Consider the following 14,745-nt stretch of genomic DNA (forward strand, 5'->3'; position numbering starts at 1 on the left):
ACAACAAATCAAGCAATTAGTAAAAAGACTTGTGCCTCTTACCCCTTGACTTTGTGTACGTCGCTATTGTCGTACCCCTTCATTTAACCTGCGCCCCCTTCTAGCCCTCCAAAACTGCACTTGCACTGCCCACCGCCTGAAGACGCCGCGCGTTAAATAAATGAACAATAAAAACCAAAAAATTAAAAAACTACTTAACATATTTAAGTCAAAAAGAAAGGCTGCCAACTTGAATTGCAATTGTCATTGTGTGCCTAACCGAACAGTTATAAATATATATATACATATATATGATTTTTTTTTTTTGCATTTTTGTTGGGTTCTCTTTCCTCGCAGAAATTCAAAAGTCCTGGATTATTTTGAATTTTGAGGTAAATACAAATACGGTAATAGACAAAAAGTGTGCGTATTAATGCAAATTAACGAAACATAACGGGCCACACGTTCACACAAACTAACTTACACATACAATCAAACAGCAAAGTGAAATCTCACGCAGCGGCAGCGCAGCACGCAGCGTGTCGAGTCAAGACCAGACACGCACACACACACACACACACGCACACGCGTGTTGTAATTGCAAAAAAAAAGTTGCTTCCTGTCGAATCCAAAAGTTTTCTAAAACAAAGTGTGCTTATAAAAAACAGTCACTAAGACATTTTACTGAAAGAGAGAACATTAAACTAAAAACATTTAAAAATTGAAAAAAAAAAAAAAGTGAAAAACAAAAAAAAAAACAAAAATAAACAGACACTGTGACGCGACATATGAACGATTTGTGGTTTACCTTGTGTGCAGTGGGAAGAAGTAGCAGCAATTGCAGCAGCAGCAGCAGCAGCAACAACTAAGCGAGAAGAAGAAGAAGCAGCAGAAGTTAAAAGAAGAGAGAGAGACTTGGAAGAGTCCACAGCAAAGCTTTGAATGCGTTTCAGACGCACACACTTGCAATCGCACTCGCGCACGCACACACAGACACAGACACATCGCACAATGACCTTGCCAACCAATACAAATGCAGCGAACGGCAGCGATGATGACTCGGACATGTTTGGACCGCCGCGCTGCTCGCCGCCGATTGGCTATCATCATCATCGGTCGCGCGTGCCAATGATCTCGCCCAAGCTGCGCCAGCGCGAGGAACGCAAACGCATCCTGCAGCTGTGCGCACACAAGCTAGAGCGCATTAAGGACTCTGAGGCGAATTTGCGGCGCAGCGTTTGCATTAATAACACCTATTGCCGACTCACCGATGAGCTGCGACGCGAGAAGCAAATGCGTTACCTCCAGAATTTGCCAAAGTAAGTAAAAGAAAGAATAAAAAGAAAAAACACATACATATGTGTGCGTGTGTGCATTTTTGAGGCTATGATTATAAGCTATAAGAGCGTGCCAGTGTTGCCAGCTTTTGACGAAACAAAAAAAAAAAAAAGCTGAACTAAGCTGCAGAATATATGGCCATTTTATTCGATTTTGTTCCCGTTGTGCTTCCCCCGCTGAAATGTGAACTTCAACATTTATCTCAAGTCCATAAATATCTTGAACTTTATAAGAACTTCATACGTCAAGCGTCTAAAAAAAAAAAGCTGAATTGAATATGAAAAAGGCTAAATCGGCATCTTAGCGGGGAGAGTAGCCCACGCGTTTGCTCATTTGATTGCCCTTTAAAGTTTGTGCGTGAGCGTGTGCAACCTTCGCAGTTTGCGAAAGGCCAAAGTGCGTGTGTAGCGAGAGACGCAGCGCGAGCGAGCGAGAGAGAGGGAGAGAGAGAGAGAGAGAGGGTGAACTGATGCTCTGACTTAAAATAGTCGAAATATATGCTAAATATAATCGATGTTAATGCGCATGCAGCTATTTTAAGCTAAAAAGAAAAAAATTTATATAAAAAGTGGTTTGAGAAATGCGCAAATTGAGACCAAAAACAGATCAATGCAAATGCTGTTAAGTTTAACCGTGCCTATTTAGTTTTTTTTTTTTTTTTGTTTTATGACTGCGTGGCAACGCTCGAACAAGTCTTTCGTTCTGTTTTGCTTGCTGTGTGTAACTTGACGCGCGCTTAAGGATATTTCCGTCTGAGCTGGGCTGCGGTCAGCGGCAATCGCAGCTAGTCGCCGCTTCCTGCAGGCAAACAACAACAACAGCAACAGCAACAACAACAGGCCAGAGACAATAAGCCCAGCGCTGCACATGTACAGTGGGCAGTCGTTAAAATGAACGCCAAAAATTTGCCTATGTAGTAGATGGAATTTTTATATGTACATATGTTTTCTTTTGGTCTTATGTGAAAGCAGCAGCATGAAGTGTTTTGATGTTTGGCTGGGGGCCGAGAGAGAGAGAGAGAGAGAGGGGGGGGGGTTTACAACTTGACTACAATTAGTTCATTATAGCGAACGTGCACAGTATTTCTTTTAATTTTTTGTTGCATTCAGGCCAAGCGCAAAGCAAAGCGAAGCACAGCAAAGCAGATACTCAAGAGACATTAAACAATAACAACAACAACAACAACAACAACAACAACAACAACGGCAAACAGTTCAAACAGAAACAGAAACGACACAACATACAAAACGAAACGAAAGACGGCGGCGCAGCGAAGGCAGCAACTAGAAAAGGAAAGAGAGAGAAAAATAAAAACGCAGCCAGCAGCAGGCGAGCCAACTAAAATTGTCTGTCCGTCCGTCGGTCGGTCCGTTCGTTCGTTCGTTCGTTCATTTGTCTGTCGCTGTAAAGAAGGGCGTGTGTATGTAGCAGCGGCAGCGGCAGCGGCAGCAGCTAAAGATGAGAGCCAGCAGCGGCAGGAGTGCTCGAGTCGAATGTGAACGACTAAAAGATACCCTTTAAACAGCTGCAAGAGACCAACATCAAGAGCTAGTCGCATTTGAACGACTAAAAGATACCCCTTAAATAGCTGCTAGAAACTAATCTACCCTATTTCACAATATTCAAATATATGTAACAGGCTTTTGTCCAAAATAACCAAAAAGTTGGCAGCAACACACACAAAAAAATATACATACATACATATGTACATATTGAGCACACACACACGCGCGCATCTGAGATGCGATAACAAAAAGAAAGAGAGACAGAAATTGGCACATAAATTGATCGCAATTATCGCTTACGCAGGATAGTCAATAATCAAGTTATTGCTGTCAATCTCAGGGCAAGCAAATTAGAAGACAGCAGCACGAAAAGAAACGTAAAATGAAAAACTTTTAAAAGGCAGCAACAACAACAACAACAACAACGCACGCGCACACCCCAAATACAGTGGGGAACAACCTTCGCAGATAGCGCGATTTACTGCCAGCAGCAGCAGCAGTAACAAAAAACCAAAAGAAATCAAAGCAAGCTGTAGAAATACACACACACACACACACACACACTGTTCATAGCTGTGTGTATGTGTGTGCTAAAAAACGTTGCGCTCGTTGAAATAATCACGTTCCACTTGCAACAAAAAGCAACCATAACAGCAGCAGCAACAACAACAGAGAGCAGCAGCAGCAGCAGCAGCAGCAGCAGCAGCAGCGACAGCGATGATAGCAAGAAACGTTGTTGTTGCTGTTGGTGCACCTCTAGACGCTACATATACACATACCACAATCTACACATAAATACATACACACACACACACACACACATGCAATACCACAAGCCAAAGCCAGCACATGCCAACTACTACTACAACAACAACAACAGCAGGCAGCACAAAACGCAACCAAAACCTTCAGACTTTGCAAACACACACACACACACACACACACACACGTACACGTACACGTACACGAACACAGCGACATTAGCATATCGTATGTATGTAGATGTGCGTGTAATTATTTATAGCCATACAGAGTCAAAGAGTTATTAAACCTTTTCACAAACACACAAAATACAATTACTAAAGAAATTCTGTTGCAGATGAAAACTAAAAAAAAATATGGCATTTTGTGCTGATCTTGAAATACTTGTCAATTATTTTTGAGTGCAATTGGAAATTGCGTTTGCCGCATTGCCGATCATTAGGAGCTGCATACGCATGCGTTATTGTTGTTGCTTCTGCTGCTGCTGCTGCTGCTGCATTTTAACGCTCTTTGGCGCGCTACACTCTCGCACAAAGCATCAATGCTACAACAACAAAACTGCGTTCCCTGCTGGAACAGACGGCATGACTGTTGTGCTTCTATATACATATGTAGTATGTATGTTTGTATGTAGCCGTGCCTGCCATTGAATATGCTTCTAAAATGCATATCGATAAGAGTTTGCCGTTATCGACGAATCAGTCTCTTTGGGGCGGGTGTAAAAGTTATGGTTACATACACACACGCACACACACATGTATGATATTCATAAAAATGAATTTAGCTCATTACTGTTATTTAAAAATAAATTTTATGCCTTACCATTAAGCAGCTTTGGTTGATTCGCTCTGCAAGTGTATTTAATCCAGCTGGGTTTTTATGTTATTTTTTCTCTCTCTTCTTTCTCATTGCTGCTGCTGCTGTCGCCGCTGGCGTTTGCCGTTAAACAGTTTGGCCCAGTGTTGCCGTGCGCCGCCACAGTGTAGAATTTGTTGTTGCTTGTGTTTTTTTTTTTTTTTGGTTCGTGTATTTCGTTTGTTTTTGTTTGCTCTTGCAGAGTCTAATTGTATTTTTTCACTGGCTTTGCCATTTGCCTTACTGTTAGCATTGTTACGTTGTATTTGATATTGCCTTTTGCCTACGGACGCGTGTCAAGATTACGGCGAACCGACTTCACTTCGACTTTGCCGCCTCGCAACCCGCCCTCTTTTGATAGCGCGCACACGAACTGTCATCTATCATCATCTAGCGCGATGGACATTGCGGCGCTTTGGCTTTCTTTTTGCTGCCGACGTCGACATCGCTGCTCCTATTGCGCTTCCTCTTTGTTTCACTTGCTTCAGCGCGCCTGCAAGGAGAGAAAACAAATAAAATGCCGTTACTACAGACACACACACAGTCACACACACAGACACACACACATTTAAAGCTCTTCTTATTTAGTTGTTTTTTTTTTGCGCGCAGTCAAAAACTTAATTCAACGCAATCGCAGTTTTTCCTTTTGGCTTTTGATTCGCTTCTTCTTGGCATAGAGTTGGTCGCTGTCGCTGTTGCTGACGCGACGTCGACGTCATTGTTGGCGCTGCTGTTGCTGCCGTTTCGTGTGCTGCGTTTCCGTTTTTGCTTCGTTTTGCTTTGTTTGACATGTTTTCTCCAGCGAGACGCTTGCATATACATATATGTAAGTACGTATGGAAGTGTGTTTATGTATATGCATGTTGTTACATATGTATGTACGCTTGTATGAAATGAATGCATTATATGCCTTTGTGCTTATTACTTTGAAGTTGCCATGCAGCAGCAGCAGCAATCGATAATTTAATTAAAAGAGAGAGAGAGAAAAGTAGGCGTGTAATGCATATCGGAGAAATTTATAAAAGGAAATGACAAAATGCATTCGCGTATGTATGTAATACGTTCCTAGTACAAGCATATGTATGTACATGCGCATATGTATGTATATATTATGCACTTTACATTATTAACATTGCCGTGTAACATACCTTGCCTTTTTAGCAGCACACTTTGTTATCGATTTGAATTTGTTATCGAAACGCTATTTTTGTATATTTTGTTGTTGCTATTTTCACAAATATTTCCATTGCTTACCGCATCTTACGCTAAATACTCCCCCTTGTACCATAATACACAACAAAACGCATTCACTCACACAGGCATCCATGCACACACACACACACACACACACACACACACACACAAACAGAAATAGAGAGAGAAAGAGCGAGGAGAGCGTGCTAGAGCGACGTTCGCCGCGCTCCTTCGCTTTTTCGTTCGTTTGTTCACTTTGCTCTTTGCACACATTTTGTAACCCACCGCCCCATTTTGCGGCGTCGTAATAATTCGCGACTGCGATGACGTTTTTCTGCCATAATATTGTCTGTAGTTGTTGTTGTTGTTGTTGTTGTTTCTATTGCGGCTGTTGTTGTTGCTGTGGCTGCTTTGGCTTTGGCGTCTGCTTTTGTTGAGCATCTCATTTATTCGGTAACGATTGCACCACAAGCTGCGATTGCCTACTTTACACACAAGCATACACAGACAGACTGACGCACGCACACAGGCGGTCAGTCGAGCGTGGGGGGTGTGCCATTTGCATTTGTGTCTGGGCGCGCATTTAAAGCATCTAGATTCTAGAACAATTAGATTATACAATTAGAATTGTGCGCGGGTAGGTTGGCGAAGGGGGGGGGGGGGGGGTAGAGAGGGGTTGTGCCTGATTGAAGAGCACTTAAATATGGACACACATGCATGTTTGTGTATATTTTTAATTGTGTACGTACATACGTAAATATATATACTTGTGCGTGTGTAGGTCTGTGTATGCATATAAAATTATGTCCGGCTATGGTCAAGTGTTCACATATTTTCTGTTAACCCCTTGTTTAACCCCTTCAAAACCGGAACAAAACAAATACTTAAGTTTTTTGCCCAGTTTTCACCTTTGTGGGTGGAATTTTGTAAAGTCAATTTTATATGCACATGTACACATACACACGCATGCATTAATATGGGTTTGTAACAATCTTAGGTTTTTCTTTATAACTGACGACACGCGCGCGCTTTGCATTTTCACATAGTTGTTGCTATTTGTAATTGCTTATCAGTGTACACAAACACACACATACACACACACACACACACAAACACACAAACACAGAGAAACATATTAACACTTAATGGCTGATAAGCAATAACGTACAAAGTGCAAAAGAGAGAGGGAGAGAGTTATAGTGAGAGTGAGAGTAAGAGTGAGAGCGGGAGAGACTAGCAGCGAAATCTATTCGAAGTTAACCGCAGCGAATTCGCTCTTTAAAATCGCTTTAAATTCAATTTGCATGGCCAGCATAGCACGCGAAGCGAAACGGAGCAACAGTAAAGTGTGGTTAAAGAGAATATTTTGGGTGGAATGGCTGGGCTAAGCTAGTATCTGGATGGCAGCTGCTGCTTGCGGGTGGGTCGGGATGTGGTGGGGTGGGGTGGGGTTATCGTTGCCCTTTGGCATCAAATGAAGTTGTCGCTGACATACGCCGCCTCCTGCGGCTCGTTGCGACCCCTCAGCGCACCAAAGAACGCGCGTCGTCCTACATTTGCGACGCTTGCCTGCCTGCCTCTCTCCCGTCTCCCCCACTTCTCGTCACACCGTTTGCGTCTCTGTTGCTTCTACTGCTACGTTGTCGTCGCGGTGTTCCCCTTTTCTTCTCTTTTTTTTTTTTTTTTTTTTTTGCACTTGCCGTTCGATTGTGTGACATTTTTTATTTAACGTTTTTAGACTGCGCTGCTGCCGCTGCCGCTGCTGCTCCACTTGTTCATTTTTATACCCTGTACTCATTAAAAATAGCAGAAAAACGAAATGAAGTGCATAATAGAGTTATGCGAATGTACATACATACACATACATACATACATTTGTATGCAAGAGGCAGATGGAGACGCTTTCGATGCCTAAGAGCAAGTATTTATGTATGTACGTGTGTTGTATGTATTATTGTATGTTTTTTGTATGTACATACATACATATGTATAATTCGTCTGTCTGCAGAGCGAACCAGTTTAATTGATTCGATAACTTCTCGGTCTCTATTTTTCTTTAACTCTTCTCGTATATATGTATGTACATATGTATACACATCTACGAAATTTAACGGGATTTTTAGATAACATTTTATGCCCCAAATGAAGTACATATGTTCCATTAAATTGCTAATTGCTAATTACAGGGTATTGTCCAGTCTTTAACTCTGCAAACTTGTTTCTTTTTATTCTCCTAATACGTTTTTTTTGTTAAGGATCGCATCGCGCTTTCCATAGCTAATGATGGATAATTTATAAATATGCCAGTTAATAGCCTTGAACTCGAAAAATCACAAAAGCAGAACGCCGTAATGTGACGGGTAGGGTTGGTGGACGAGGTGCGGGCACAAACAAACAGGTGAAGCGCTTAATATGCCCCAATTTTCATAAGAATTGTGTGCGTTGGCCTGCGTGTAGCAATGACCCACCCCCTCCCATTTCCAAGCGCACAATTCCACACACAATACACACACAAAGTCAGCGGCATATTTCGCCACAGACCATCGAGAAAACGTGCGCAAAACGAAAACACAGATAAGACAAAAGACACAAAAAAAAACCAACCTCAAGTAATAAGCAAAGCTACAGCTCGCTCCCCCCCCTTCCCTATCGCGCTCGTCAGTCAGTTTGCTATTGAAGCAGAGTGGACAATACCGTTTGCTTATCGGTCGGTCGCATGCCATGCAAACGCACACATTGGAACACACACGCACTCATACACACACTCACGCAATACAGACGCCTTTACACTTGTGATTGAGCGCACGCTCTCACTGCTGCTGCTTTTTACCTACTCAATGTCAGCGGCGGCATCCCAAGACATTGATAAAAGCTTTATTACTATTAATTGCTGTCAAAGAAGAACTCGAGAGCGCAGTCGAGTGTAAAGCTTGAGCGCTTTGATGTTGATGTTGTCATATGATGTGATCCGTCGCAGCGCAAAGCGTTGATTTGTTCCAAATTTAAAGCTTCTTTGGCAACTGGCAGACATTGAATGGGAATAGGGCTGACTCTCTTTCTCTCTCTCTCTCTCTCTCTCTCTCTCTCTCTCTTCATCATGCTCTCTTACACATGAACATTTACATAATATGATGGATAAAGCACTTGAGCATGACAGCGCAGAGCATACAATTTCCCCCTGCCTACACCCGCGCAAACAACTGCAGTTGGCAACTTTTATTTTGGGGTCACTTGTGCAATCATTGCTGCTGCTGCTGCTGCTGCTGCTGCTGCTGCATTTACTACGCTCTGCTGTGCCTTTTGCTCTGCATCTGCTGTTGGCAACTTATTTTTGGTCAGTGAGCCGCTGCTTTTGCTGCTTACCCTTTCGACTGCTGATTCGCTGTCGTTGCTCCCATTTCTGCCAAGCGAAAAGCGTCCCCCTTAGCGCCTGCCTGCCTGCCCGCCTGCCCGTCTGTTCCTCTTTACCCTTTCAAAACATTTCAAGTTAACGGTGCTGCGCGCAACACATTCAACAGTCAACAGGCAATAATAGCAACAACTAAACTAATATACTTTTTCTTCTTCTTCTTCTTCTTCTTTTATTTTTTGACTGCTTTGCTTGCTAACCCCGCGCGCTCTCTTTGACTTTGTTACGTTGAGTTGTTGCTGTACGCTTTCTGGTTTTGGTTTTGGTTTCTATAAAGCTCTGGAGCGCGCGATTTGTTAGCGCTGCTTCTTCAGTGTTTCGCTGTTTTGCCTTAAAATGTATTGATACCCTGGAATAAACGCGAAGGGCATCGAACAAAGTGTGTGTGTTCGAGCTACGCATAATTAATTGTTGCATGTAGTCTCTCGTGTGGAAATACAAAACATTTTCAATTAGATATAAATAATTAAACATATATCTTATATATATGTAAATAAATATATCAATAATTAATATATACATATATTATATGTATATATATATAAATATATTTCACATTCATGGGCATCTACTAGTCGTGCTTTCTTGTGTATTTTTATTTATTTTATTTCGTTTTTGTACAGATTCCTACGTACAATGTACTTTCGCTTTCATTTTTTTTGCGCGCCCCTTGCACCTCCGACTCGTAAGCCCCCCCCCCCCCCCCTCTCCCTCTGCGCCATGCATCTTGCTCGTGCCATTCTTGTCCGTTATTGAGTGCGTGCGTGAGTGTGTGTGTGTGTGCGTCTGTGTGTTTGTGTTTGTTTGTTTGTTTGTTTGTTGCTCTTTTCTGCTTTAATAGTGAGCATTGACATGCTGAGCTGCGCATTTTAATGCGTTGCCGTCGTTGTTGCACTCTTTTTTTTTTCTTCTTTTTTTTTGTTGGCTTTGTCTTCTAGCTTTGCTGCTTTAATTCACATTTGTAGTTTGTTTTTGTTGCTTCTTCAAATGATATGGCATATTGGCACTATGTGTAAGGCCGAAAGGGGGTTGGGGCGTGTCAAGCGCTTTTATTGAAAGAGAAATTAGCTGAAATTTACCTTGCCCCGCTGGACAACAGCGTCGGTTGCCTGTTTTAACTGGCTCCAAGCGGCGCTCGGTTGGCCCAGTTAATTAAAGTGCGACCCACGGACGAACAGCATACTGGCCTGCAAAACTGACATCGATACACAAACACACACACACGCACACTCACACTGTTTGACAGTGTTGACTTTCAGCGGGGGGGGGGGGCGGGGCTGCGTGGTGGCGCATGTAATATGGGGCAGGGTTTTTATTTGTCATCTTCCTTTGTGAGTCCGCGATGAGTCATCGATAGGCGATTAACGCGCTATTGCCCTGCCCATAGTTCGATAGCATATTTGTTATCGATAGACGACGTTAATGCGTTTATCGATAATGCACGATATTACCAAGCTGTAGATATTGTTATTTCTTGATTGATTTGGTATTAACAAAATTATCGATAGCCGATCGATGTTATCGTGCAATCATCAACTCGATATTGATGGACTTTCGAAATGTTTATGTTACTTTGCTCGGATCAAAATGAATGATAATTGCGATATACTATTGAGATTTTTTATTTTTATTTTTTTAGCGATTGTTGGCAATCGCAATGCTAACGATAATTTATTAATGTAAGCTTGATGATAAATACGCTAACGATAGATTATCGAAATGTTTTTGGAGTTTAGCTCGTATCGGCATGAAGAGGTTGACTTCAAAATAGTATCGATAGATTGTGAAAATGTGTTATCGATCAACTTGCGAAGTGTTATCGAAATGTAATTGTTAAAAAAAAAAAGACGCGATATTAATGCTGAATGCTAATTGGAGGCTCGATAAAATCAATATTAAGATTTGTTATTGCAATGAAAGTTATCGATGCTTGTAATCGTTAACTAATTACGCACTTTTACACACACACACACACACACACACACACACACGAATGTGTGCGTATGTTGCGTCTGATTGTCGCACAGGTTTTTCTCGTATTTACCTTATATACCGTTTTGCCAATGCCTTTTTACAAAACTCAACTAACTTTCCCCCAACACTTTCTCTCTCTCTCTCTCTCTCTCTCTCTCTCTTTCTCTGGCTCTCTTACAGAACCGAAAACAGCAGCACGGAATTGGCGCGTGAGAACCTCTTCCAGACGAGCATGGACGATGCCAAGCCACTGAACAACAACAACAACAACAACAACAACAGCAACAACAATAATAACAATAACAAATCAACATATTGCGATGTCAACGGCGCACGCACAATTTGCTCGATCGAGAACCATCAATCGGCGCAGCTGATGCGTCCCAGCCCAAATGGCAATGGGAATGGGAACAGCTCGATATCCTCCTCCACATCCTCCTCCTCCGCATCCTCCTCCTCCATTGTGCCCGTGTCTGCGGCAGCCGCCGCCGCAGCAGCTGCTGTGGCGGCACGCAAACGTCAACTGTCGAACAGCAATCTGGTTAACGATCTGGAGATACTCGATCGCGAGCTGAGCGCAATAAATGCGCCGATGCCGCTGATCGATCCGGAGATAACACAAGGTGCCGAACAGCTGGAGCGGGCGGCTCTCTCGGCGTCCAGGAAGCGATTGCGCAGCAACAGCGAGGACGAGAGCGATCGGTTGGTGCGGGAGGCGCTCTCACAGTTCTATATACCGCCGCAGCGTCTAATCTCGGCCATCGAGGACTGTCCATTGGATGTTGTTGGTCTCGGCGCCGGCGCCGGCGCCGGCGATCATCAAATCGGCGGCAGCAGCAAACGGATCAAGCTGAGCAGCGTCAACGGTGGCAGCACGGCTGATCACTTGGATCTGGTCGATTTTGATATGAATCAGAATCAAAAGGACTTCGAGGTCATCATGGATGCACTGCGCCTGGGCACGCCGACGCCGCCCAGCAGCGGCAGCGACTCCTGCGGCCAGGCGGCCATGATGAGCGAATCGGCGAGCGTGTTCCACAATCTGGTTGTCACCTCGCTGGAGACATGAAAGTATCAGTAATGCGGGCCACATCAGCGGGCGGCACAGGTGGCCCCCCTCCTCGCCCCCTAAAGGAAATAAATATATACACACACATATATATATGTATATATACGTAAATATGAAAACGCATTCACAGGGACAAACCACAAATTGGCCTAAAAGCAGCAACAAACAAAAGAAACAAAAGAAACAAAAGAAACAAACAACATTTACAATTACACAAGACAAAGAGCAAAGAGTTTTCTAGGTTTAGTTAAGCGCTAATTAAACTAAGACTTAAAATTAAGCTATAAACTATAAGCTCAAATACCGCGAGTTGGGTCTTTGGAGCGGCGGCAGCAGGGCGGGGGGGGGGGGGGATAGTAGGGGATTTGGTAGGGCAGCAACAAGTCGGTGTTGTCACATGTCGTTTCAGTATTACAGCATATTTGATTGCCGACTTGGCCAACAGCAGCCGCCTGTTAAAGTCTGCCAATAAAACGTCTCGCAATTTTGTACAAACTTTTGTTTAATGACAATTTGTTTGTTTTTTTTTTTAGGTTAAGTCGAAGAAATAAGGAGAAAAACACACACACACACACAACAAAAATCAAAGAATTTGTAGTCAAAAAGCAAAAAGAAAATATCAAATCTCCAAGAAGCTGAGTGATATGACAGCTGAGGAGAGAGAGAGCGAGAGAGAGAGAGCGAGAGAGAGAGAGCGAGAGAGAGAGAGTGTGGGAGTTGGGGCTAGGGTAAGGCGTCAGTTTTTGCCTGCAAACAAAACAAAAACAAAAATAACCTAAACAAATGAAAGTACCAACAAATTCCTTAAGTACAATTGTGCCAGCTACTAAACAATTTAGGGCTAAAACGACTTGCGAATTATAAGCAAAACACGATCCAATGCTCAGCTCCACACACACACACACACACACACACACACACACACACGCACACACACACACACACACGCGACACACACACGACACACACACACGCGACACACACACGACACACACACGACACACACACGACACACACACACACACGACACACACACACGCACACACACATTCCAGCATTTCAAAACGAGAACAAATACTCGCTGAGCATTAGCTCGTACGTTTATTTTTCCAGGCATCGCCCAACGGTTCCACAAAGGCACAATTTATTTCGGTTCCGGCAAATAGAAAAGAAAAACAAAAAAGAAAAGAAAAAAAAAATGAAATAGTTCCTGCCGCTTTACCCAGGCAACGAATTTCGTTAGCGTTTATTTTTTATTTTTACAGCGCTTTGTTTATAAAAAAAAAAAATACTAAAAAATCAAAAAAAAAAAAAACAACAAAAAATTTCGTTCTCCTAGTCACAAAAAATTTAAAAAAAAAAAATACATAAAAAACACGAAAGAGAACGAAAAACCGCGTAAATTTTTGCTACACCTGCAGTTATAGGCGCCGTCCAGCCCAATGCATTCCACTCAAAATGGTCAAAAACAAACCACAAAACCACTCAAAATCATATTTGAAAACACAAACAAGAAGAAAACACTCGAAATTGCAGGCCAGTGATTAACGGTAAAACTAAAAAACAACGGTAACTACACTTGTCGGGAGGGGGGTGAAGGACAACAGGGCTTGCTCTGCAGAACGTTGGTCACACTGAGTTGCTTTTGGCTGTTTGCCAAACGCGGTCACACTGTTGCGCTCTCAATGTATGCAGCGGGTCGTGCGCGGGTTGGGCGGGCATATGGTCAGGCTAACGGTTTCATTTTCCATTTTATAGAAAGAACAAAAATTTTTTCCATTTTTTATTTTGCTAATTTGCTAAACTTTCAAAGAAATAAAAAACAACAAACTCTGTGCACAAGAAACAACAAGAAACAACAAGAACAACAAGAAATTGTAAACAAAACGTGAAATGGATTATTAAATAGCAATTTAAATATACAAAAAGTGCAATTAGAATTTTTTAAAATATTGACGCAACAAAAGCGAAAACAAAAACAAAAACCCAAAAAAAAAAATCAAAAGTGCATTGAAAAGTAAATGGCAAGCAAATAAGTATTTAAACAGTTTTAAACAGTAATTGGGCAAGCAACAACAAACAATTTAAGGCAAACAAAAAGCAGAAAGCAAAAACAAAACAAAAAAAACAACAAAAAGAATCAATTTTTTTCTTCGAAAAATAAAAATGGCTGTGATAGAAATTTAAGTTTTTGCTTAAGAGTTATTCGAAAATAAGAGAAAAAACAAAAACAAAAACAAAAACAAAAACAAAAACATGATCTATGTAGATAACGTACATACACACATACATACATATTGATATAATGAAGAGCATTTAGTATTAGTGTTGCGAGAGCGCGGCTCCAGCGTTTGTGCGTTGAGCGCAGCTTAAGAGAGAGAGAGAGAGAGAGGGAGAGAGAGTGTCGGCCGCTCTCATTTGCATTGCATTTTGCAACTCGCTCGCAGCTTACATTGATTTTAGTTCGCATTTCTGCATGAAAACCGTTAGCTTTCGTTTTTGTTTTTGTTTTGCGTTTCGTTTTGTTTTCATTTTCAGTTGCAGAGCCAAAAATGAATTAAAAACCGCCTCAAAAAAAAAAAATGAAATTTTTACATATAAGAAACAAAAAGAATGCTTAAAAACAACAACAACAACAAATTGTTGCAACTACCAAGTAA

At 42.0% G+C, this 14,745-nt stretch overlaps 1 protein-coding gene and 1 long non-coding RNA gene across 2 annotated transcripts in view; one reads left to right on the plus strand and one right to left on the minus strand.

Annotated features, from left to right (window-relative positions):
* Positions 1-5,760, minus strand: part of LOC135434155 (uncharacterized) — a 37,109-nt gene extending 31,349 nt beyond the window's left edge. The window contains exons 1-2 of the long non-coding RNA XR_010437184.1: positions 5,588-5,760; positions 4,407-4,932 (exon numbers count right to left, since the gene is read on the minus strand). This is a non-coding gene — a long non-coding RNA (uncharacterized LOC135434155). The remainder of the gene's footprint in view (positions 1-4,406; positions 4,933-5,587) is intronic.
* LOC135434150 (signal transducer and activator of transcription B) lies at positions 718-12,580 on the plus strand. Its single transcript, XM_064690573.1, has 2 exons — positions 718-1,298; positions 11,197-12,580. The coding sequence occupies exons 1-2, from the start codon at positions 922-924 to the stop codon at positions 12,083-12,085; spliced, it is 1,266 nt and encodes a 421-aa protein (XP_064546643.1). The 5' UTR covers positions 718-921; the 3' UTR covers positions 12,086-12,580.
* Positions 12,581-14,745: the final 2,165 nt, after the last annotated feature.

Source organism: Drosophila montana, unplaced genomic scaffold (genome assembly GCF_035044405.1).
Source record: "Drosophila montana isolate Dmon_TW-CO22-7 unplaced genomic scaffold, ASM3504440v1 contig_3274_1, whole genome shotgun sequence".
NCBI classification, from domain to species: Eukaryota; Metazoa; Arthropoda; class Insecta; order Diptera; family Drosophilidae; genus Drosophila; species Drosophila montana.

What these genes read in the sequence shown, in the direction of transcription:
- LOC135434150 (XM_064690573.1), top strand. Translation starts at nt 922, where the DNA reads ATGCGTTTCAGACGCACACACTTGCAATCGCACTCGCGCACGCACACA. An exon ending in TACCTCCAGAATTTGCCAAA is followed by an intron (nt 1,299 to 11,196) that starts GTAAGTAAAAGA and finishes GCTCTCTTACAG; the next exon opens with AACCGAAAACAGCAGCACGG.